This window comes from Heptranchias perlo, chromosome 24, assembly GCF_035084215.1.
Source record: "Heptranchias perlo isolate sHepPer1 chromosome 24, sHepPer1.hap1, whole genome shotgun sequence".
NCBI lineage: Eukaryota > Metazoa > Chordata > Chondrichthyes > Hexanchiformes > Hexanchidae > Heptranchias > Heptranchias perlo.
This window is the reverse complement of record NC_090348.1, coordinates 35027413-35052183: the sequence shown is the minus strand read 5'-3', so window position 1 is coordinate 35052183 and position 24771 is coordinate 35027413. Positions and strand designations below refer to the sequence as shown.

At 38.2% G+C, this 24771-nt stretch overlaps 1 protein-coding gene across 2 annotated transcripts; it reads left to right on the top strand.

The window, feature by feature from the left end:
* The first annotated feature begins 1172 nt into the window (after positions 1 to 1172).
* On the top strand, positions 1173 to 23561 carry prpf18 (PRP18 pre-mRNA processing factor 18 homolog (yeast)). Of its 2 annotated transcripts, XM_068005059.1 has the most exons (11): positions 1173 to 1301; positions 2797 to 2874; positions 3025 to 3051; positions 7635 to 7736; positions 9552 to 9665; positions 11072 to 11218; positions 13363 to 13431; positions 16400 to 16540; positions 17095 to 17166; positions 21430 to 21585; positions 22755 to 23561. In XM_068005059.1, the coding sequence occupies exons 1-11, from the start codon at positions 1236 to 1238 to the stop codon at positions 22833 to 22835; spliced, it is 1053 nt and encodes a 350-aa protein (XP_067861160.1). In that variant the 5' UTR covers positions 1173 to 1235; the 3' UTR covers positions 22836 to 23561. The 2 variants fall into 2 exon arrangements, with proteins under 2 accessions (XP_067861160.1, XP_067861161.1); XM_068005060.1 differs by lacking the exon at positions 3025 to 3051 and having other exon boundaries at positions 1174 to 1301.
* Positions 23562 to 24771: the final 1210 nt, after the last annotated feature.

The following is a 24771-nucleotide window of genomic DNA, read 5'->3' as shown; positions in this document are numbered from 1 at the left end:
TTTTTTGTGTTTCAGATTTCCTTAAATTTCAGTTCTTTTGCTTTTGCACTTTGGCCCCTTGTACAATCTCTTCCACCACCCCTCCACCCCCGGCATTAGTGTCTTCAGCCCCTTAAAACCCACGTCTTTAACAAGCTTTTGGTCACCCTTTCTCATTTTTCTTTTTAGCTCGGTATCCATTTATTTCTGACCATGACTCTCTGAAGCGTATTGGCATGTTTTTCTTATTAAAGGTTCTATATAAATGCAACTTGTTAGATTTTATCCACAATTATTAAATATTACTTTAAATATAATTCTTGTAGCAAAATATGTTAGAGACAACCATGAGATCTTTTTTGCAAGTTATTTACATGCTGAAATATTTGGCTACACTCAGTGCAAGCCACATGGAACTGTATATACTGTGTGAAGCTACTGCTCAGTGGAGGGAATGTGTTTTTAATTTTAATCTAGTTGGTTTGAGATTTTTGGCAATTCCAGAAACCTATAGTGACAATTCCATTTTGTACAATAGAAAGAGAATAATTCTAAAAAATAAGAAATGGCAGTGATCATTTTATGTGGATCAGATTAAACAATATTTGCATATTAAAGCTCCATTTTCACCTATGCCTCTAGTAATAATAATTCTATGATTAAATATGGAAAACAAAGCCTATCTATATATTAAAATAAAATATATATTTTGAAAGAAGTAAAGTTTTTGGTAAATTACTAATAAGCTCAGACAATGCTAGGTTTCAGGTCCAGGTTGGACGCGGCTGTGGGGAGTGGTCGCTCGCTGTAGCTGCCTCTCTTCCGTGGTCTTGTTCGCGTCCGCGTGGCCCTGGAAGGGGGAGCACGCGGTGTCAGCCAGTACGCTTGAGGCTTTCCGCGACCGGTGGGCACCGACCGCTGGGACTGGAGGGTAGAGTAGATGGTAGCAATAACATTATTATTTAAGTTTACTTTGGTTTTGTGATTAAGTTCTTTATTAGTTGTGCCCCCTCTAAAAGGGTAGGGTGGTGGTGGTGGTGTTGGGGGCACTTTTGTTTGGTTTTCGGTTGGTGACACTGGGGCAATGGGTTATTTTAGAAAAGCTCAGACAATGCCAGGCCGTCCTCTGTTACTATGGCGACGGGTTGGCTGCGGGGGGGGCGCGCCCTTTGACCTATGCCCTTTACCCCGCTGTCTTTCTTGTGCCCGGCGGGCTTTGCGCCGCGCGCTGCTAGTGACGCGGTTGTTTTGGAGCCATGGATATCCTGAGAGCCGAGATCGCTAAGAAACGGAAGCTGCTGCAGGATAAGCAGCTGGTCGGGGTGAGCAGAGGGTTTGGTTTTTAAATGTGGGGCGGCCCGTGTCACCACGGCGCGGGGGGGAATGGGAGTCTCGAGGTGTATATCCAGCCGCTGCTCTTTGCTGCCCTGCTAGGCCTCGCTCCCCGTCGGTAACATCACGGGTTTGTGATTTTCATGGAGAAACGGACAGATCTGTGGAGCTCCAAAGTAGCGGTGAAAGCCCCGCGACTCCATGAAATAAAAACCGAATTTGACTCAGTCGGCCTGTAATTTCTGCCTTAGTATGTCTCACTGCTTTTATAAAAATAAACACAACTCCATGAAAAGGGCTATAATCACAGTATCTCCTTTTGATCGTAAATCTCATTCCGTGCATTCCTTTCATATGGGCAGCCGTGTCTTCAAATGCAGCCTTTTCTGCATTTTTCGTATGTAATTATATATTTAAAAACATAAGCATCATCGCTACCATCAACGTAGATGTGTTGTTTGGAATGAGATTTACGGTCAGTGTAAGAAAGATTCCAAGCTTGCTTGACCATATATTGAGTTTGGAGCTTTCTTTCCTCCCTCTACTGAAGGTGTTAACATCTTACTGGAATATGTCGCCATGGGTCTTTCATTTTGGTACTTTGGTTTGTTTTGATCTTACTAGTTTATTTTCTTTTGAGCATTTTGTTTTAGAAATATTTAATTTTAAATGTGATACCATTGGAATGTTGTAAAATAGACGGAATGAGCTATGGCATAACACCTAATGTCTGCCTGCTGGAATGCAGTGTGATGATGTGGGAGCAACAGTCGGCGCTCAGGCTTTGGAATGGGTGTTGAGCTCAGCTAGAAGCCAGGATTGGGGAGGGTCATGGTGATGGAATTCGCCTGGTTGCAACAATGGCAGAGACGTTGCAGTTACAGACCAAATGAACTACAGCCTAATTCCTTCCCTGCCTACTGGAGTACAACCTGATGACATAGGAGTGAAGCTTTAGAACAAAATTTGAGCAGAGCGAGAGTGTCTTTATCCTGGATTGTTGTCTGTGAGAATCCATGGCAATGGCAAAGGCACTGTCATTAATGGGGGTAGCAGGAGTAACATGGCTGTTAGTAATATGTGAACCTAGCAATTTGCAACATCTTTGAGTTTGTTAAAACAGAGCTTGAAATTGAACCAAAATGGGCATTTGATCTTTTGGCATCCTATATGCAAATTATCAATAGGTGTAACTACGTGGACAATACATATTTCAGCAAATGAGACACTGTTGTATGCTTGTGATCCAGTCTTTCTTTACAGTTCTCTACACTCATTGTAATACCAGTTGCTATATTGGTGTAATACTCTGAACAGCATTATTTGGTTCGCTACTTATATACATTCAACATCTCACCAAGTTTCTTTACTCATGCTTAAGCCTGTTGTATGTAACGTGTATTAGTAGCTGTTCACAACACTTGCACGTTGCTTCCAGAGTGCAGAGACTGAGAAATGGTAACTTTTTTTTTTGTTAAATTACAGGAATCAAAAAAATACTTCAAACGTAGTGAACTAACCAGGAAGGAAGAAGAGATGTATTTGGAAAGATGTGGCTACAAGGTACTTATGTCACATTTAGTTTTTAGGATTATTGGAGGTGAATGAACTGATTCTCATTTTCTAAAACTGTTGCAATCAAATGCATTTCACTAGTGAGATTTGATTGTGAGAACTTACAACAAACCTTTCCTGTGAATCTTGTGTCAATAGGTTGTAAATGAGGAGTCAACACTAAAGGTATGGGTTCAAGAACAAACTTTCTTTTTGTTTTGAGCTGTATACAAGTCCTGTAGCTGAATGCATGAAAGCAAATAGTATGAAAGCTGTGAGCCTGTGCCTTGGCTTCTAACGTTTTGTGTTGTTTTATTACATTTGGCTGGCCTTTTGTTTTCAGTTAATGAAATAAAATGCTCTTTCAGTCATCAACTGGAATAATTATTGTAATCCGTTCGAATAATTGTTATACTGGTTCATCATTTACTTCAAGTATGGCTAATGTAAAAGGCAGAAATATTGACAGTTTCACATTGAATTACAGTAGAATAGTATGTTGCATATTATTACAAATAACTGACTTAAAATATACCTTCAAAAACTGTGCGCAGAATGATGCAGTACATCGGCATATTAACCTGCTTTGCCACACAATGGCAGGACATGTTTGCGAGAACAGTTTTCTTGGTGTCAGCAAAAGGACAGGCACATATCTCACACAGAGTAGGAGAAACAAAATTGGAAAACAGATCACCCCATGGCTACCCTTATAGTCATGCACATCTTTGTGGTCATTTATAGAATGGTATTGACAGAGGGTTGGAATCTTATATTCGTAGAATACTGCTTAGGATTTTATGTAGTGGGGTGAAAGGGAGAAATAATGTGGTTATGAATAAATTTAATTCAGTGATGGAATAACGTTGATCGTGAAGAGTTTAAACTGCATTATTTTAAAACATTTATACTGGTCTTAAAACAAATGGACAAGTAGTCACTGAGGTAAGTTTCTATTTTTAGAGCTGGTAGCCAATGCTTAAGTAACACTATTTAAATCACCAAATGATGTATTGCATTTTTTTCTTGTACTAGTCCTAAAAAAGAGTGAAACTGATCAATTAAGTAAAATAGTGTTGATACTTTATGTGAATGAAATCAGTAGGAAAGAGTGTGCGTGCACCTAGAATGCAGTGCATCTGTTGGTAGAAAATACAGTTTAAAACAAGTACTGTGGTTATTGCAAATTACATCAAGATACATTGAATTTACAGCATAGAAACAGGTCATTCGGCCCAACTGGTCTGTGCCGGTGTTTATGCTTCACAAGAACCTCCTCCCTCTCTCCCTACTTGATCTAATCCTATCAGCATACCCCTCTATTCCTTTCTCCCTCACGTGCTTATCTAACTTCCCTTTAAATGCATCTTATGCTATTTGCCTTAACTACTCCTTGTGGTAGCTGTTTGCCTGCTTAGTGGTGTTATTGCAAGTCAAACTCCATTTTGCATTGTTTGTTAAGGCATGGCAGTGAAGGAAGGACGGCATGGTCAGTGAGCATGGAATGCAAGGATATTGTAAATATATATCAGCATTTGCATCATTTTTTATTGTAATAAGTAGCTTAATGCTTTTAAATTGTTTTCAGAACTATTAGTGACAGGTACTAGCCATTGGCCAGTTTCTGGATATTATCATCTTTTATATTAGGTAGATTATGCTGTGATCGTCTTCATAATCTGAAGATTGATGTGACGCCTACATCTCATAACTTGTTTGTGTATTGTACAATACAATTTTCTAAGAGAAAAAGAAAAATGTAGGTTCAGGGATTAAGATGATAGGGGCTTGAGGGTAAAACATTTCTAACAACGGTCTCATTTTATATTCTGTTGTAATGAAACTACAATAGGGCTCACTGTTGTAATGTTTCAAGTATAAACCTCTATTAAATCTCAATACTGTTTTAAAAGTATAAAATCAAAACTCATCAGTATGGACATTACCTTCTGATAGTATTGTCATTTTTCTCGCAAGTATAAATTACTGTCTTTATGACATTGGTATTGAATATATCTTAAATTACATTGTCTGTGTATGATAGAGATGTGTTTGTGCATCTAGGCTGTAGAGTGGGGTGAATGAAAAACAATATGCTTGCAGTGTTGAAAATAAGGACACATAGAATATGATTCAGTGATCTCGAGGCATCTAGTGGTAATGTCAAAACATTTCTAAAGTGCTTTTGTTGTAATTTGTTGGTTGTAAACATTTGGGACATCCCGAGGACGTGAAAGGTGCTATGTAAATCTGGCCTCGTGCATCTCCCACTTCCTTCGCCCCACCTTTGGCAGCCATGCATTCAGCCGTCTAGGCTCTAAGCTCTGGAATTCCCTCCCTAAACCTCTCCACCTCACCTCCTTTTAAGATGCTCCTTAAAACCTATTTCTTTGACCAAGCCTATCCTAATGTCTCCTTCTTTGGCTTGGTGTCAGTTATTGTTTGACTACACTCCAGTGAAGCACCTTGGAATATTTTACTAGGTTAAAGGTGCCATATAAATGTAAGTTGTTGTCGAAGTTTGCTCATTCTTATTTCTTTATTGGACAGACTGCCAAAAATTCTTTAAAATTTAGCAATGACTCCTATTTCAAATTTTACCTTAAGGCTCATAAACTGATGCACATAAAAATCTTTAATTTGAATAGGCACTGACTTTAAAAGGACACTTTTATAAAAGAATGATAAAGAAGATCAGATTTGTGCATACAAAATATGTTCCTTGCATAACTTTACAACGACTGACTAGAAAGCAAGTGCACATAGCCTACTCACATGCGTGCAAGTTCTTTCCTTGTTCTTTGTGGATTTCCTCCCCTTTGCTCATCAGAAATTTACTACCAAATATAAGCAAACTTTTTTTTCATCCTGTTGATTAACTAGGCAATCAGTAATTAATGGTCCATAGGCCACATATGCAAAAGCTCTAATGTGTATTTTGCTGATGTCCTATTTTTCTTCTAAATCAAGTGACTATGGATGTATGGTTTCCCTATGGTTGTGTGCTAGTTACCTGAACAATTTCCTTAGTTCTTGTTTTACAAAAACTGTTTGTTACAAGCTGCAGTATTTAAAAGTGTGGCTAAAGATTATTTAACCTGTTGAATTAGTTGAGAGAACAGCTCCAGTTGATACAATTTTAATTTGGGAAAGTCAATTAGTTCTTGAGTTAAATAGAATAAACTATGCAGTTTGTCTATTTATAAGAAACCCAATCTATCCCATATTTATATTTATGGAAGTTTGTTCGATTGTAAGGATAATTTTCTGTTTAAAATATTTTGCATTTGGTATGTGACCTTATCACCACTTAACTGCTTATCTGGTCATTGATCCTCAATTAGCTAATGCAAACCACATACTTGGAGATTTTTAAGTCAAGGAAGAAAGGTCATTCAAACTATGCAGCTTCCCATATCATCCAGATCTTGTTTTAGGATGAAGTCTGAACCTTTATTCGTCTTTTTCATACCCCAAACTCATCTCTTGTTGAACTAGGAATTGATCCGATTTCCTTTTTGATGCTTCAATTCAATTAAGCTTCAGCAATTCAGTCACTAAGTGTAAGAGAAAGTGTTTAGTATTAGTTACTTAGACGCCTGGATCTAACATTTTATTTGCTTTTGCATTTAGTGCCCTACACTGTGACGCTTCCAATGGTCGGTCAACTGTTACACCCAAAAAGATTTCCCAACTCACCTTATTTAACAATATATGCTTTTCATTTTGTAATTGTATTTATTCTTTTTAGAACCAGTATGTTTTACTGTACATTTTTCAATATTCTATTCAGTTTCAGCTGTCCAATTACTAAGTCTGTCTGTAATCAATTACCATTCCCTTTTTTTTAACAACTTGAATCTTTTCTCCAGTCCACCCTATCATCCCCTATTGCTGCTGTCCCAGTGAGAATAGACTCAGCTATCTTAGGCTGTTTTCATAGCTCAGTCATCTAAAACCTTTATTGCCTTTCTTTTAATTTTTTACGCTGCATCTATCTTTTTGTAAATTAAGTGATCACAGCTAAGCACAATGTTCCATTTGCAATCTTGTGTTTTATGAAGTTATTAGTATCAGTTATTTGGATTTCTGGATCTACTTTAATACCTAACATTTTATCTGCCTTTGCAATTGGTGGTCAACTATTGTATCCAAATCTTTTAATCTGACTGGCCTTATTTATCAATATGCCTTTCATTTTGTAACTCAAACTTGACCTTTCTTCCCCCCTCTCCCAGATAAAATCAACTCTCATATATGCCACACCCCCCACCTTAATTTTTTTTAAAGGTGCTGTCTATATGCTTGTTAATAAGGTATTCCTGCTGCTCTCAATTAAATTCCATTCATGTTTAAATTGCTCAATTACTAATTCTGTCTTAAATTTTTATTTCTTTCTTCCCACCTTTTAACGAGCAGTTATGTGTAACATTAGTGTTTCTGATCCTAAAAAAGGCAAAGTTAACAATTTTTGTTTATGTAGATAAAATCCTGGTCTTTATAGAAATCTATTAAAGTGGCAGATTTAAAGTAGTTTTTTTATTTACGTTGGAAAAAGCTGATTTCCCCTATGTTTCACAAAACTGGAAATGAAGTGGCTTGCAATTTATGTGGTTACCAATTACATAGAATGTACAGCACAGAAACAGGCCATTCGGCCCAACAGGTCCATGCCGGTTGGATCGAATGGCTTGTGATTGTATTTGTCACAATCTTACAAAGTTATTGGTTCCTGCACTAAAGATTTAATTAATGCTGTTAATGTACAGGTGCAAGTGAAAACAAATGAAGATGATGATTCTTCATCAAATCAAGTGCTTGAACTCGAACTTGCAGAAGAGAAATTACCTATGACACTTTCCAGGCAAGAGGTAAGGTTTAGTCTTGGTTAACACTGTGCCTAGTAATTGTCAAAATGCAGGATTCACTATGAATAGATTTTCAGAACCCTAATATTTAATCAAAATCTGCACTGTTTGAATTCAAATATCCAATCAAAGTTGGAACCAAAGTTTATGTTATCTAACTAGGTAACTTGATCCAAATTGTCGAATGGTAATAGATGTATTTTACTTGGTATGTTGTCAAGTTAATTACTGAAGCGTACAGCAAAAAAAAACACTGGGTTATGAAATCCCTCTTATTCTGAGTTTTCTGCTTATAAAAGTCTGCCTGGGCCACATGCTATGCTGGCCAAGAAAGCGAGCAAGCAGCCTACATTCAGGCCTCTGCTAATGCCATTTTTCAGCCAGCTACTACTGGGTGTGCAGCAATGTGCACTGATAACTGCTAATTCCAACCTCTCCTCCACTCAGCAACATTGTTCAAGCCACAGGTCACCAGAATTCAACTATCAAGTCTATCTCTCCTGTTAGAGAAGCACCATGTTATGGTGCTTCAAGATGCTGCTTAAGTGTGCTGCCCTCCTGTAAAATCTGTTGAAATTTTGTATTCCTTTGCTTCAGAGCAGAAAAATGATGGCCCAGAATTTGCTGAAAAAATAACAGTGTGAGAACGACGCACGCCATTATTAATGTGGCAAATTGGCCATCAACTTGTGGCGAGGAAGCGATACCCAATGCATTACGAATTGCCACAAGTTGCTGGACGATTTGTACCGCTCCGCCATTAGCTTTGCGAAAATGGCATCTCGCCCTTAACCTCCCCGTGAGTTTCATGAAGTTGCTGAATTTGCACGTTAATTGTCCATTAAACTCGCCACAGAAAGCTAAGTCTAGTAATTAATAGTGTACGTACCCTTTTAACGTGATAATTGTTAATGAGCGCCAATCAACATCTCAGGCCCAGAAAGTGAACAATTAAAAGTGTGGAATCTCATTCCTGCATGTTGTGAATTGTTGTTGGAGATTTAAAAAATGTCTAAATTTTTTTTTCTTTCTTTCTGTCTCTTTTTTTCTCTTCCTCTTAATCTGTACCTGATTTGTGACATTGAATTCACTCACTCTAATTTACCCTCCTTCTCAGTCCTCCCTCTGTTTATTTTTTAATCCTTAAATTTCATTGGTTAAGGAGATAGTTGGTCTCATCATTCATCAAGGTTCCAGATGTTCTGTTGCATCACTGTTATCAGCTTGCACTGCCAGCAACTTAGGGAAAAATATTTTTGAGCTGAAGGGTACAGGAGCAAGTCTAACTAACAGGGCACGCCGTGAGATGCCCCGCTCCAGCAAATTTTGGGCCACAGGGATTTCCTGTATTAAATTTTCAAATGACCCCTCTAGATTTGGAGAGATGAGTGAAGAGGCTAATTTTCACTCTCTCTCTTTAAGGCGTTTGGGATGGAGTTGCAGTAGATGGTGCTGTTGTACTGTGCCAAATAATTTTTTAAATGGCTCAAGTTCATCACCATATGCTGCTGAAGAACAGTGCTACCTCAATTATTTCAGGGGAATTCCCTAAAGGGAAGAGAAAACTCAGCACTGCTCATGCTTTAAACAGGAAGTTGCTTTTTCATTTGAGAATTATTTTGAAAGCTACAGTTTTTGTACTAGATTGCTTTTAGTGCAGCAAATAATTGGTAAATAGAGATGCATAAATCTTTTTCTTTCTGCTCAGACATAGATTCTCATTTATTCAGATGATGCCCAAAGAACAGTTTATTAGTGAAACTGTATTTCACTACAGAGTTTCTCTGATAAAATCAAATCTTTTTGTTATCTTCCAAGGTGATTCGAAGGTTACGAGAAAGAGCAGAACCAATTCGATTGTTTGCTGAAACAGACTATGAAGCCTTTCAACGTCTTCGAAAAATAGAAATCTTAACTCCTGAAATTAATAAGGTATGTGTTTTTTGAAATAATTTGTGAAGTTTTTCTTCTCAGTGGCATTTTATATAACGACGTACCCCAGTATTTAGAGCTAGTCGATCATGCTGATACATTAAAGAATACACATTTGCGGTAAAGTTGGTACAGTTAACGGACAATTAAATTGATACACCCGAATTAAATTCTTAACATGGAATTTTACAAACTCTTTTCTCTTTTAGAAGCCCAAGATCTGAATAGTTTGTAAGCTAAGGAGGCAATCTAGCTGCCTTGTGTCTATTGTAGCACAAAGGTCACAAGAAAGGATGTAGGGAAATCTAGCAAGAGTTTAGTTACTGATGTACAAGGTGTTTGTACTGAAATCTACTCATCTAAATAGTTACAAGAAATGATGTTGATTTTTCTTGTGGCAGCACATATCACAAACTTTAATATTTCTATTTTACTTGTGTTTTTCTCAGCTTTCCATTTCCTGTTTTATTTTTCACTACCCACTTTTCAAATTCCTCTTGCTCGCCTTTTTGTGTTTTAACCTTTTATTTCTTTCCTTTAATTTTCCTTTTTCAGATCACCAATCCACATGAAAAATGAAACAGCACAGCTTGCATACAAGAAGGGGCTGTACTATTTGTCTCCCTCTTTTAAAATGGTCATGTTGGAACTGCATTTGAGGAAAGCTTAGATATGAGAGATAATATATGTGGTCCAGGAATTATATAAAAAAACGACTAATGTCATCACACCATCTAATAGCAGAAATTGGTTATCAGAATGTAATTTGAATTTGATCCACCAGTATGATCATCTTGTGGGTCCTGGATGTCAGACCAGGGAACATCTCCGGGTATTTGTACTCTGCCTCCTAATGACCAGCACACATTACATCGTTAGAACCCAATGAGCAAGTCACCCCACCATCTGCCTTGCTGGAGAAGGTACTTGGCCTGCGGAGTCCAAAAGGAAAAAAGTGAAAAGGGCAAAACATACCCCAAAGTGAATATACTCCCTTTTATTAGTATTGTCATTTTAACCTGGGATTTCTAATATGGCTCACAGTTAGTATTATGTGTTCGAATACACTAGCCTTGCATCACTACCATGATCAAGTAAATTCGGAGACTTTCCAAATGTATAACCATATGTACAAGAAACCAGAACATACTTTGCAAAGACATAGTTAAAACTGCTATAAATGAATTACAAAAACTGAAATATTTAATAAGAGTTGAAAACTGTCTGTTGCTGCTCTGGGGTGATTGCACGATAGTTATTTTGAATGGGAGAGGGTTAAAGCACAAGGAGGATACGTGCAAAACTTTTCAAACCACAGAAGAACCAACCACGCTATGGAATCATTCTAATTAGGAGGTATAGCTTTCAAAAACTTAAGTGTTTTAGTTCTTTGTGACTTCCCACAGGGTTTGAGAAATGACTTAAAAGCTGCTATGGATAAGATAGATCAGCAGTATTTGAATGAGATTGTGGCTGGTCAGGAGCAAGGCGAAGAGGAGGGACAGAATGACCTGAAAGTTCATGAAGAAAACACCACGATAGAGGAATTGGAGGTAAGAATTGTGTAGGGTTTATTTAACTCTCTCTTTACTCTTTAGGGTAATCCAGAGGTAAGATCAACCAAGTCTTTAAATTTTTCTAACAATTGGTTTATTTAACATTACAACACAGCAGTTTTACAGATAGATATGAATTACAACCTTAGTTAGAAGTACAACTTGAAGCTCAGAATAGTCACAGTCTTCTGCTTTGGGAGACTGAGGGGTTAATTCTCCGTGGACATTCTTCTTCGCATTCTTCTGGTCTGTCTCGTGGACTGTCTCCTCTATCTTACTAAAATCACTGTTTTTATACCCTTCTTGCTGGTGTAAAAACAAGCTGCTGGTACTTTTCGTCTCTCTTTCCCATGGTTCAAGCAGGCTGGTGCTACAGAAACAACATTTGATGTTTGCGACAGATTCTCACAGACTTTCAAGGCCTATCTAGGCGATTGTCTTATCTTTAATCTTGCCCCTTATCTCTGACAGTACATCGTCTTGGTTAGCTTTCCAAACAGTCTGAAGCAATAATAATAATACCCTTCGAACTTGGTCAAGTTTCCCAGCATGCTGTCTTGAACACTCAAGCTTAACAATTTTGTGTTCTATTCTTTGTTGTTGATACTTCAAACCAAATTCTGCTCTTTGGGCAATCTGGGATTTCTAGCCCATTATTTTAGTTTTCTTTAAAACTGGTATTAAAAGTCCCAAATCCTTCAACCATTACTTAACAACCTTGCTTGCTTTTGAACTATTAGTAACTACTTTTAAATTGAAAGTTAAAATGAACTTTCTGGTGAGAAATTTTGTTTTAATGTTTTGATGCAAAACATCTGATATTTATTGTTAAGTGTTCTAATGCTGATGTAGTTTGAGACTACCATTTATATTCATTAATCTGAAAAGACTTCAAACAGCCTTAATTTGGGAAAGATACACAGAAGAGTACCTGAGTTATTAAAGGGTTTAGAAACAAATGAGATAAGACAACTTGAGATAACCCAGGGAGCTTTATAATGTCGACTTCAAAAGAAAAAAACACAAATGCTGGAAATACAAAATAAGTCCATCAGCACCTCAAAGACAAAAACAGAAATGCTGAAAATCTGAAATAAAAATAAAGCAAGCTGGAAATCTATAGCATCCCAGTGTCATCTGAAAGGAAATGACAGGTTAGCACTTGAATGAGATGCTTCATATCCTGATGAAAGATCCCATCTAAAACATTAACCTGCCTTTCTTTTTCAGAGCCTGACTGACCTGTGTTTTTCTGACATTTTCTTTATACAATGTAGCTAGATTTCCATACTAAACAACACATTTTAAAGCATATCCTGTAGACACTGAGGACAAAATATATTGCATTTTCATGTGATCTAAATGAGTTTAGAAAAGAGAACATGTTATGTCAGGATATGCTGCAGAAATTGATGTGAGTAATAGTGACTATACAGTATTCTCATTCCTCCAACTGTACCAAAGAGTTTATCACAGCAGAGGCCGACTTGGTAACATTGTGCTAAGAATGAACTGGTTCCCTTCGGTGCTATAAATGAAAAAAATTATTTTTTTAAAGATAACTGAGCAACAAATGAAACTTTTCCTAATCATGACACTACATTGTTTGTGGTAAAGGATGTTTGAATAGTGACCACTGCAGAACCTCAAATCTTGAGGCAAAAGCTTCTCTGCAGTAGTCTGGATCAGCTGTGCTGGTGAGAAGGTGTATCTAATAGCCATGGTCAGGTTTTGTGCACTTTGACCAGAAGACAAAACCTTTAAATTTAGCAGATAATGGACCTATCGTTGACAGCCTGAGAGAATTTTCTATAGTACTCCCTGTCTATAAAGTCCATCACAGGCACCTTCAAAGATGTTGCCTCGTGCAGCAGATCTGCATAAACCTTGTCAAATAGCACTGTAGTCCTTTATTATTCCTGTTTTGTACCAGCTGTACAATGTCACATGACTGGCACTCTAAAATGCACAACAAACAGACGGCATTAGACATCAATTATTAAGAAAAACAATGTAATTTCAGTCATAATTTCATAGCAGCTACATATATAAGTTTTTTGTCTTTTGTGTTAACTGCTATTAAGTGGTTAAATCACAATGCTCCCACAAATTACTAACAACAGTTTGCTTTTTTAATGCAGGCCTTGGGTGAGTCCTTGGGTCAGGGTGATGACTATAAAGACATGGACATTATAACCAAAGTTCTAAGGGTAAGACTATGTGAAATAGTAGTATTTGAAGAATGCTTCTTTGTGACAGGATGGTGCAGTGAATAAGACATCTTCAGCAAGTTGGTCCAGAAGGTGAATCCAGCCAAGTTTGATAGGATGAAAGTCTCCTCTTTCTGGTGGCTGCAAGGGTCCTATGTGATGTAGTTGGACAGTCACAATCTAATTCCTAATGGATATGGGCCCAAAGCACAAGACTGCCCATTCAGCAATAATTGGCACTATGTTAACAGTCCTACTCAGACCACAGAATGTCTGGGTTGGAAAACAGAGAAAATCCACACTAGTGGAGTTGATGGTGTTCCTTAGAAGCATATTGTGGGGCAGAATAGAGGGAGTTTTAATCAGTACCTAACATGCTGTACCTGACCTGATGCTGTCAATGAGTGTTTGAAATGGAAAGTATTACATTCCTGAGCAATAATATCCCTCACCTTGATGAGCATAAGTTCATTAAGAAAAGAGTGCTACTTCATCTACATCCATAGACTTATTGATTCTGAAGAATTTTATGCAACTTATTGTATTGCCCAAATATTTGTGAAGGTGGAAACTGCCTATGTAAACTTGTCACACTGTAATTACATCCTTCCACCACTAGTGGCACTGTAGCTCTCCTTGCAGAACCTCACCTCAAGGCAAAAGCTTGTCTGCAGTAGTTTGGATCAGCTCTCCACCTGTGCTGGTGATATGGCGTATCCAATAGCCACGGTCAGGTTTTGTGCACTGTGACCAGAAGACAACTTTTAAATTTAGCCGATGATGAACCTATCATTGGCAGCCTGAGAGAATCTTCCATGGTACTCCCCAGTCTATAAAGGCCACCATTGGCATCTTCAATTACATTGATCTGGGGAGGGTATGTTTCACAGTCAGATACAGCTGTCGATCATATTAGGATTAAAAGGCACTGAAATTGCCCGATAGGCTTTCTGATCAAACGTTGACACCTATAGAATAGTAAGATTCTCTGATACAATGGGTGGCTGCCTTCCTCTTACTGTGTCAGCAATCCCAAGTAATCATTGCTATGTCCTCACATCCCAGTAATCTGTATTAACATCCAGATTAGCTTTGCTGCTGTTACAAGTTTTGGGTCTGCCTTAGATAATCTCTCGGGTATAGCGATGCTGGCCACTCCTGTAAGCAGTCTGAGCATCTTGTGTTCAGGAGTGTGATTGTACTGCCCATTATCCAATTATACAATAGCTTAATCCAGGGGTGTAACAGTGTTACCCCCATGTGATCTGAACTCGATGTTGCCTTTCACATGTGCCCTCACACAAGCTTTTCCAGTCTTTCCGAAGGCAGTGGGATGAGGCCAGATACAAATCATAAAGCTGCTTTATTTTACTGACAGCAAGTAAACATACAGAATAACAGTTGTAATCAAATCTCGTCTTGATCCAACCAACCAGAGAACCTTCCTTAAGAATGAGAAAAATAATAAACATACACACTGTCCCTATTAGCAGGCTCACTTAACTTTTCCTGATGAGCGTTTTGATTTCAACAGGCTCTGACCTAACTGGCTGGCTGACTTGATCGTGGCAGTACCTTTCTTTTTACACAACTTTTAACTGCAAAATCTTACCACCTGTGGCTAAGGCCTGCCTCTTGCAATCTCCTGTTAAAATCTGACTGACTTACCATGTGACTCTTTTTTTTCTTTCTCTCTCTGCATTCACTGGAAGTGGAAGGGTGGTACTTCTGACTCCTTTTCCATTAGGGATTCAGTGATTAGCTTGTTAATCAAGCCAACCATCCCATCTCCCAAGCATATTTTGTCAGTAGCCACTCATGATGGTCTCATATGAATAGATTTACCCCCACTATAATAGGTGTGGATGTTTTCTTAGGCCATCTTAGATGAGATAATGAATTGCTTTGGTCGTTGTGGAAACTAAAACTAATGCTTCACATCCCCCTCTGTCTCAGAAACAGCAGCCTGTGGCTTCTTAAACCTGTGCAAATTTACTTTGTTTCTGAAAAAAAAAAACACTCATTCTCAAACATAACGCATTCCCAAATCTTTTTCATGGAAAACAAAAGCAAAAATCCTAAAACAACTTCTAATACTTGTTAGCTGGTCCATCCAGACAAAGGTGACTCACCTGTTTTTGAAGGTGCAGTCTGCAAAGCAACCAGTAATATGGAACCATATGCATACTAACAAGCTGATTTCAACAAGCAATAACAAACTTAAAATGATCACCAGCTGACCTAAAATGTCTTGAAGAAATGTTAAAAATATGGAAAGGTTTATGATTTGAAACATGATAGATCTCCGATATTTCACAACAGTAGTAAGGAATTTGGATAAATAATGTGGAATTGGGATTAAAAGATCAAGCTGCCAACAAGTGCTGTTTTTAAAAATAAAGATAGAACCGGTTTGATGGGCCAGGCAAGTCACCGATTTCCGATAGGAAAAAGTAATTTATTGTGTAAAACACTTTGTCATTTCATGCTTCATGTAGGCTTTAGGTAATGCAATCATAAAACAAAAATAGAATAATCTTTCATCATTTTAATATTCAGAAACTCTTAAATGCATTTGAAATGTTTCCAGTCCGTATTTAGAAGCAGAACAAAGGATTTTAAACAAGCCTCTTAAATATTTTTTGTAGCATCCAAGAATAGATGCTTTACTTATGAGAGTATGTGATTAAATGGAAACAATCTTCGATCCTTAAATACTGTTTTTTGATCGTCTAATCTTTTAAGAATAGAGCCTGGCTTGGGAAACTTGATACTGTTGTGCTTCCCTTTGACCCACTATTATTGTACTTGGCAAAAAAAACTTCTTCTAGTGAATTGGTCTTTGGTTTTTTTTTACACACTGATTTATGGATTTGAAATCTTTCAACATACGAGGATAAAATAACAGAATTATTTTAATCTAACTTCTTCCATACTCTAATATATTTTTACTATTTCCCATTTATAGTTTCTTCTTGGTGTTTGGGCAAAAGATCTAAATGCCAGAGAGGATTATTTAAAGTGCAGTGTACAGGGTAAACTTGCCGGGGCCACCCACAAGCAGACTGAATCCTACTTAAAACCTCTCTTCAGGAAACTTCGGAAAAAGGTAAGGGACATGTCTTTTGAAACTGCTGGAGTCACTTTCATTTTTTTTGTAGTTGAGCTTTTTGCCTTCCTGTGGACCAAGGTTGGTGCATAGTGAAAGGAGAGACTTTTGGTAAAATGGCTTGGAATTAACTGCCTTAGCATACCCAACAGTAATGGAAATGTATACAACCGCCCCAGCTCTGGAGATTTGAATGTTTTTAACTTAACTTAATTTTAACTTAAATGATTTAATTGAACTTTTTAATGTTCCACAGACCATATCTATACCAGAACACCCTGATGCTCGGGCAGCTTCCGCTCCTCTCTCTCACTTTGCTGCTACTCTGCCAGCATAGTGTCAGGGTTGTGGAGCACGCAGGCTTTTGGTCATAACATCCATAAGTAATTAGTTATTGTCTGTGATTACTGCCCTTGATGTGTCTTTATAATGGTCTTGCACAGACCATTACTGCATGCTTTGCAATTAGTGCTACCATTAATTTGCTATGATTTCACGGAATACAATACATTAGAAATCAGTTGAAAGAAAAGTATATTTCTTTTTTTTTCCAGAATTTGCCCCAAGACATCAAAGAGTCCATAACTGATATTATCAAATTCATGTTACAAAGAGAATATGTTAAGGTAGATACTTTTGGTTATTGAACATTTGTCACCATGTTTATAGTGTTGAAAACTTAAAAGGTCTAGAGGAAGGGGTTTGAAGCATGAATAGATTTTTTTTAAAAGTAAAAAGCAATAGTTTTTTTCTGTCAGAAAAATGTAGGCTTCTTTAAATATACTGAACTTGTGCTATCAAAATCGCATGCAATATTAATATGTTCTGATCAGAAGAATGTACAGAAGTATGTCCAGTATGGGATAAATAAGGCCTTTGTTACTAATTTAAAGGCAGATTTATATCTAAGTTGGGGCCCTGGGGAACAGTGCTTAAATGGAGACCTATAACCTTCATGTGCTACTCTCCCCTATATCACTTTGTTTCTGTTGCAGCTCCAAACCAAGGCTTTTTTTTTAAAAAGAAAGATATTTCCGGTCCCCTGAAAAGCACTGCTTCTGGCTTCTTCTTTGTCCCCCTTAATTTCCCTCCTTCCCTTTTGCCCTTCATTTCCCTCTCCCTTTCCTCCTCCATTTCCCCCCCTTCCCTCTGCCAGCCTCTTCATCCCCTTCCCTACCATTTTGAATTCCTCCACTCATCCCTCCCTTCAACGTCGATCCTACCCGAGTCCTCCTGCTACTTGAAGTGAACCTGGCCACTGCATACTGTAGGCAGGAACTCCTGTTTTCTCAAACGTATCAGCCCACAGTATGTAATAACCGGAATCACTTCAAGCAGCAGCTACACTCTGGTTGGAACAGCATTGAGAGGAGAGGGGCCTGAACCATGTTGATTTTTGCCTGCAAATGCAGACAGTGTATAATGCTGAAATAGACTAGACTGCAAAGATTAAAACACAATTAGATACAAATTTTTAAAAGCTCAGGTCCCAGAATTGGAATGTGTCAGCAGAACCTTTTTTTTTATAAAATATAACTTTTTTACAAAACTATCCCATTGAGCACAATCGAAATGGCTTGTGCAGGTCCTAGCCATCAATCTAAATAATTGGATAAACTAGATTGGCAGAATACCGTTCCTTATTTCTTATGCTGTTTTAATACAGAACAGATACAGATCTTATACAAGTGACATTTACAGTGATGTACGTTTATACAAATGACATTTGCAATAACTTTCCCTGTGCCTCCTTGAAGTAAAATGCTAATCAATATGAGAATATTTAAGCTAATTGGAATCCTGATTATATCATATACTAAAATGTCACTATTCTCATTAATACTCTGATCATCTAATTTTTAGTTATACAATTGCGTTGCGATTGAAACTGTTCACAGGTGCCCAAATATTCATATTTAGATGTGTGAATGTAATTTTTTTATGTTCAATCGCAGGAAAAAAGTCAGAAGTTCTTTGGTTCTCTATTCACTGCAGGTCTAAACAATGTATGAATCTTACTTTAGCAGCTTAAAAGAGAAAACATAAGGACAATTTCTCTGTACCCAAAGTCAAGTTGCAGGACTTCTGTTTCATTGAGAAAATAAAGTACTACAAAAATTGTCCCCCCAGTAAAAACAAATTGTAGTAGCATTTGATTTTTTTCAAAATTGAGTTCACCCTGTGCTGTACACCTTCCTCCTCAACATTTACAGACCAACATTTCTACTGCCATTTGTGCCAAAGCTCATGGAAACCAGAGTGAATGAGAACCTGCCATAGTGAATGAGAACCTGTTAAACATCTTAATCACAACTTGATGTATTGTCCCCACCTTGTCTGCAGAGCTAGTTGGATGAGCAGTGATACTCTAAATTGCATAATCCCGAAGTGGAGCAATACCTTAATATCCAACAAAAAGTTAGAGCAGTAGCCTTTAGGATATGACATAGTCAACTATGTGATCTATCTAAGGAGCCACTGAGCTGGACACATGATTTTGTCAAAGGATGTGTATCAGGTCATGATAAATAGGTGCATTTCTTATCTCTATACCTACATGTGTGTTTGGCTTATTCTATTTGTACTTTTCATTAACGATCCGGTGTCACTAAATGTATAATTGCTGCCTTTTGTAATTATATCAACCACTGATTAACTCTAAAAGTAGTAATTAAATCACCTACAAGCAGATCCTAGAAGCAATTAAGTAGTGGGCAGATAAATAGTATGTTTTCCTTGCTGCAGATAAATAGTATGTTATCCTTGCTGCAGAAAAGATCAAGTCAGTAACTAGCAGGAAGGATTGGCTATGATGTTGCCAACCTACCTCTATTCTATTAAGAAAGAAAGTTCTCTTTGGTTATGAAAACTGAGCTCGTTGGCATAATTTTTTATGTAACCTACATTGGACAAACCAGTGGTGATCATGACTGCTGGTAGAAAAGGATGAATCCTTAGAAAAGCTCAACCTTGCTTGTCACCTTCAGCTAGTTGAGTGTTCCACAAAGCCTATATTCACCCATGTAAGGAGACGCACAACACCCGGTTATAGTCCAACAGCTTTATTTGAAATCACAAGCTTTCGGAGCTTTGCTCCTTCATCAGGTGAAGTGAAGAGATGCATATAGGCACAGCATATATAGTCAGAGAACAATGCCTGGTGATTACAGATAATCTTTCTAACTGCCCTTTATCACACCTCGGCAGAGAGATAATCACAGCAATCAAAGGAGTGAATGGTGTTCAAACAGGTTAGTCAGGGAAACATTGCATCCAAGAATACTGAGGTGGGGTCACAAGGGGTCAAATGTAGCAGATGCTGGGGTTTGTATTAAAAACAGATAACTTTTTTTTGGTGGAAATCGCAGCAGGTCCGGCTGCATCTGTGTATGAAGAACAAGCCAACTACGACTTGAGTCTGGATGACTCTACGTCAGGTGGGGTTACATGTAGCGTGACATGAACCCAAGATCCCGGTTGAGGCCATCCTCATGGGTGTGGAACTTGGCTATCAATCTCTGCTCGACGATTTTGTGTTGTCGTGTGTCTCGAAGGCCGCCTTGGAGAACGCTTACCCGAAGATCGGAGGCTGAATGTCCTTGACTGCTGAAGTGTTCCCCGACTGGGAGGGAACCCTCCTGCCTGGCGATTGTTGTGCGGTGTCTGTTCATTCATTGTCGCAGTGTCTGCCTGGTCTCGCCGATGCACCATGCTCCGAGGCATCCTTTCCTGCAACGTATGAGGTAGACAACGTTGGCCGAGTCACAGGCGGCCTTCAAGACACACGATAACGCAAAATCGTCGAGCAGAAATTGATAGCCAAGTTCCACACCCATGAGGACGGCCTCAACCGGGATCTTGGGTTCATGTCACGCTACATGTAACCCCACCTGACGTAGAGTCATCCAGACTCAAGTCGTAGTTGGCTTGTTCTCCATATACAGATGCGGCCGGACCTGCTGCGATTTCCACCAAAAAAAGTTATCTTTTTAATACAAACCCCAGCATCTGCTACATTTGACCCCTTGTGACCCCACCTCAGTATTCTTGGATGTAATGTTTCCCTGACTAACCTGTTTGAACACCATTCACTCCTTTGATTGCTGTGATTATCTCTCTGCCGAGGTGTGATAAAGGGCAGTTAGAAAGATTATCTGTAATCACCAGGCATTGTTCTCTGACTATATATGCTGTGCCTATATGCATCTCTTCACTTCACCTGACGAAGGAGCAAAGCTCTGAAAGCTTGTGATTTCAAATAAAGCTGTTGGACTATAACCGGGTGTTGTGCGTCTCCCAGTCCATCACCGGCATCTCCACATCATATATTCACCCAGTGATGGTATATTGTAACCCTTTTTGGGAAGCTGCAGAGGAGGCCCCATCTCTTACCCCTGGACCAATTCAAAGCCACGCACTCTAATGAACTTGGCAGTAGTCTATCCTCTACAACACTAGCGATATGCAATTGAGCTGTTGTTTTTCTAAAAGATCCTTTACAGATTGATATATGTGAAATTTATCAAGCAAAACTGACAGAAGAATCTAGCAAGCAGCTCAACTACATCAATCCAAAAGCTTTGCACAGAATGCCAGCTATGAATTTTCACTCTGTAGAAACTTTGTCCCAGGCAGTGTTGTGACCTGAACTTCTGTCTCTCGCATGCACAAGCTTGAAGCATGGAACTAATTATCACTGTTGAACTAGAGTTAGTACAACAGCACTTTGCATCACTGGACCATTAAATCTTTACTATATACATGGGTGCTTCTGTTAGTTTCACTTGATAGTTAATGGACAGTTAACTGGACAACTCTTATGTTCCAGAGCAATGATGCTGATTTCAGTGACAAATCAATTTTATATAAAGCATTTGTCTTCTCCATAGGCAAATGACGCTTACCTTCAGATGGCCATTGGCAATGCTCCATGGCCTATTGGAGTCACCATGGTTGGTATCCATGCACGTACAGGTCGTGAAAAGATCTTTTCCAAACACGTGGCACATGTATTAAATGATGAAACACAGCGGAAATACATCCAGGTTTGTTTGTAAAATCTTAAATGAAGAGATCTATACTGAGCTGTAAAAGGTACTTGGTCATTTTTAGGCTTCTATTATGCTGTTATGATTTAGGCTTCCTCCCAACATTTTTAGTTTCCTCCCATACAAATGGCTCAGGGGAGCAAAAATATGGGGAAATTTCACCTGTCAGGCGCAGCACTCTTCAGGTGCACGATACCTGTTGGACACCCGTGGAGGAAAATCCACCCTTGTATCCTCCCAGTGATGCAGGAGATCAACTATTGTAATATATGTGTATGTGTCTGTATATATGTCTCTCATCTAGTGACACGCCAAAGTGTCATACATTATTAAAGATGCAAAACACCCTTTTTATATATATTTTTTTAAAAGCCACTTATTTCATGATGGGGATTTCTGGCCGGAGCCAGAAATTTACAATCAGTTCAATTACCTTCTGACTGGCCCCAGCAGTTTACAAGCAGCTACAAATATCTTGATTTGCCTACAGGGAATATTTAGCAGTGACCTTGAGGGACAGGCCAGGTTAACTGAACATCACAACTGTGCTCCTAAAGCTAAAAAGCTAACCTCCTCGTGAGTAACACCATGAGAGATCTGCTAGTTGTTTAAAGAAGCCTATGAAAACAATGATAAGCAACAAATCTGAAATTTCACAGTGTTTGACAACCTATGATGAAATTAAGTGGAAAGAAATATAGAACATGTAGCTTAATTTTGGAGTATTCAATTTAATTATGAACAACTTGTGCAAAGTAGAAGCACATTGTTGAGAACAATTGCTCAGCAATTACAGGTACAGTAAGTCCATTGAAAGACCTTGTTACAGATTGTTGAAGGGGCACTAGATTACAATTTTCATATTTCTGAAATCAACACTTGGCTGATATCTAAAATGAAATTGTATTCATTTTTGGGCTATTTAAGTATTGAATCTCCCCGATGCTATACTTTACAACTACATTTATTATTAAATAAAATTAAAGCATTGCGTATTATAAATTGGAATGTGAATTACTTATCTTTAAAATTGTGAAACAGTGCTTTAAACTCTTCTTTGAGAATGAAAACCCTTTTCATTCTTGACAACACTTAGTCCTTCAGAATACATTCATTCTCCAAAAGCTATTGCCCCAATTTATTTTTCCCCATTGCTGTTCTTCTAGGGGTTGAAGAGGTTGATGACCATCTGTCAAAAGCATTTTTCAACAGACCCATCAAAGTGTGTGGAGTACAATGCGCTGTGACCTGCTAGCTTTTGAATGGAACACTTTTTGTTATTTATGGATAAGAGAACTGCAAGAGTCAGACCTAACGGGAGCTATAAAGAAGAATATGTGCGTCTGTACAAGTATTTTACATATCGATGACATTTTCTTCAGAAAAGCACCAAACATTAAAGCTGCATGACCCTTACAGTTGTGTTTGTTTAATATTAAATAACTTGTAAACATCTGCATCCAATTCCCTTTAATTAGCCTTGCAGTAATTCAAACCCTTTTTAAAGAGAAATAAGTCATGTGAACAGAACTATGCTGACACTGTATTTTGGAAAATACTTTGAAATCAGGATTATGCTTATATAATGCTTTTTTAAAATAGTTATTAAATAATTTTCCATATTTGCTGATATGGTTTTAACTGAATCACCTGTAAATTATTGTAATCTGGGTTCTGAACTAAGTGTTATTTCAGCCATTTCCTATTCTGATGCTTACTAGCCAAAAATCCTTGTTGAGTCCATGGAAATTGCATCATACATTTTGGATAGATACTTAGCATTTTAGTGTAACCAGCAAATGCTTGCAATTTTTTAGCAGCTGAAGGCACTATCGGCCCACAATTACTGTGCATCAGTCTTATGTACTAGTCAATGGTCAACTGAAATAGATTTTGATGCAAACTGTCCAACCTTATTGTGAATTACTGTTTTGGAATTTGATAAAGTTGCTTTTATAGCAAATCATCCTGCATGCCTATCTTAAATGTAACGTTTTTACTGCTTTCATTTACAGTAACTTTGTTCTCTTTATGTTGTTGAGCTTATTTTGTTAGCACTTCCACAGCAGTTTTGGTTTTGTAAATATACTGGCATAAATGTTTTCCTGTTCATGTTGTCTCGGGGGGAGAAATCTGAATGAAACTTGATGCTGTAAATAAGGTCATTGTCTAAAATATCGGCTTTTGATGGCTCATGTGTGCACTGTGCACAGCTGAAATTTTTCAACTTCAGAAAAATGCTCTTTATTTTTCTTGGTCTCCTCTCTTCCTGGGTTTCACATCACTTCCTGGCATAGAGGGTCAGGTAGCTGACCTCCAGCAGTTCTACACTTGATCCTACTGCTAAATGGGTGGAAGAGCAATCTTTAGTGGTAGCCTTAATATATTTCTCTTCCCTCCCCTTTTATTTTTGGAAGAAGTGTCTGGCATTTGCTCGGCACCTCTCCTAATAGCACAGCTGTTATTGGGCACTCCACTTAATATGTGAAATGTGTTAATTCAGGCTGGCAATTTCACATAGTGCCAAGAAGCTTCCCTCCAGAATCTTGTGCTCGGCGTGAGGTGGTGGTGGTGGTGGAGGAGGGAGGGGGGAGAAAAATGCTAACCACCTTTTCTATTGACTGCTAGTTGTAGGTGCGGAGTTGCAAAGAAGTCTGAAGGCTATTCCCTGCCCTTCCAATACAAGCTCTAAAGTGAAAAATAGCCTGTTTGATTTAAGCTACTTCCATATTTGTGATTCATAAGATTGGCTGAACAAAGAAATAGACAAGTTATTGTGTCTGAAGGGATGCATGGTTACGGAATCTTACAAATGATAGGAAAGAAACCAGTTAATTGTTTCATCTTATTGTCAAAATATCATCAATCATTGTTTAGGAAGATAGCGAAGGTGTTTTGACCTTATCACATCGTTCAGAAATATGCCGAAGTGTTTTAGGTACAATGCATTACTTCAAAACGCAGCTATTTTTGTGCACAGCAAGATCCCACAAGCATCGATGAGATGACTGACATGGTAATTTACTTTTGGAGGTATTAGTTGAGAAAGGAATGTTGACTGCTTAAACATCCACCTACACCACTGCCTTAGTACCGTACTGGATTGTTGGCCTACATTATGTGCTCAAGGCCAGCTTGTGGGGTTTAAACCCACAACCTTCGTCACACAGAGCTGAGTGTGCA

Coding starts and splice junctions, on each gene's coding strand:
- prpf18 (XM_068005059.1), top strand. CDS start 1,236: ATGGATATCCTGAGAGCCGAGATCGCTAAGAAACGGAAGCTGCTGCAG. Junction 9,666..11,071: donor TAACTCCTGAAATTAATAAG/GTATGTGTTTTT, acceptor GACTTCCCACAG/GGTTTGAGAAATGACTTAAA. Junction 21,586..22,754: donor CACAGCGGAAATACATCCAG/GTTTGTTTGTAA, acceptor CTGTTCTTCTAG/GGGTTGAAGAGGTTGATGAC.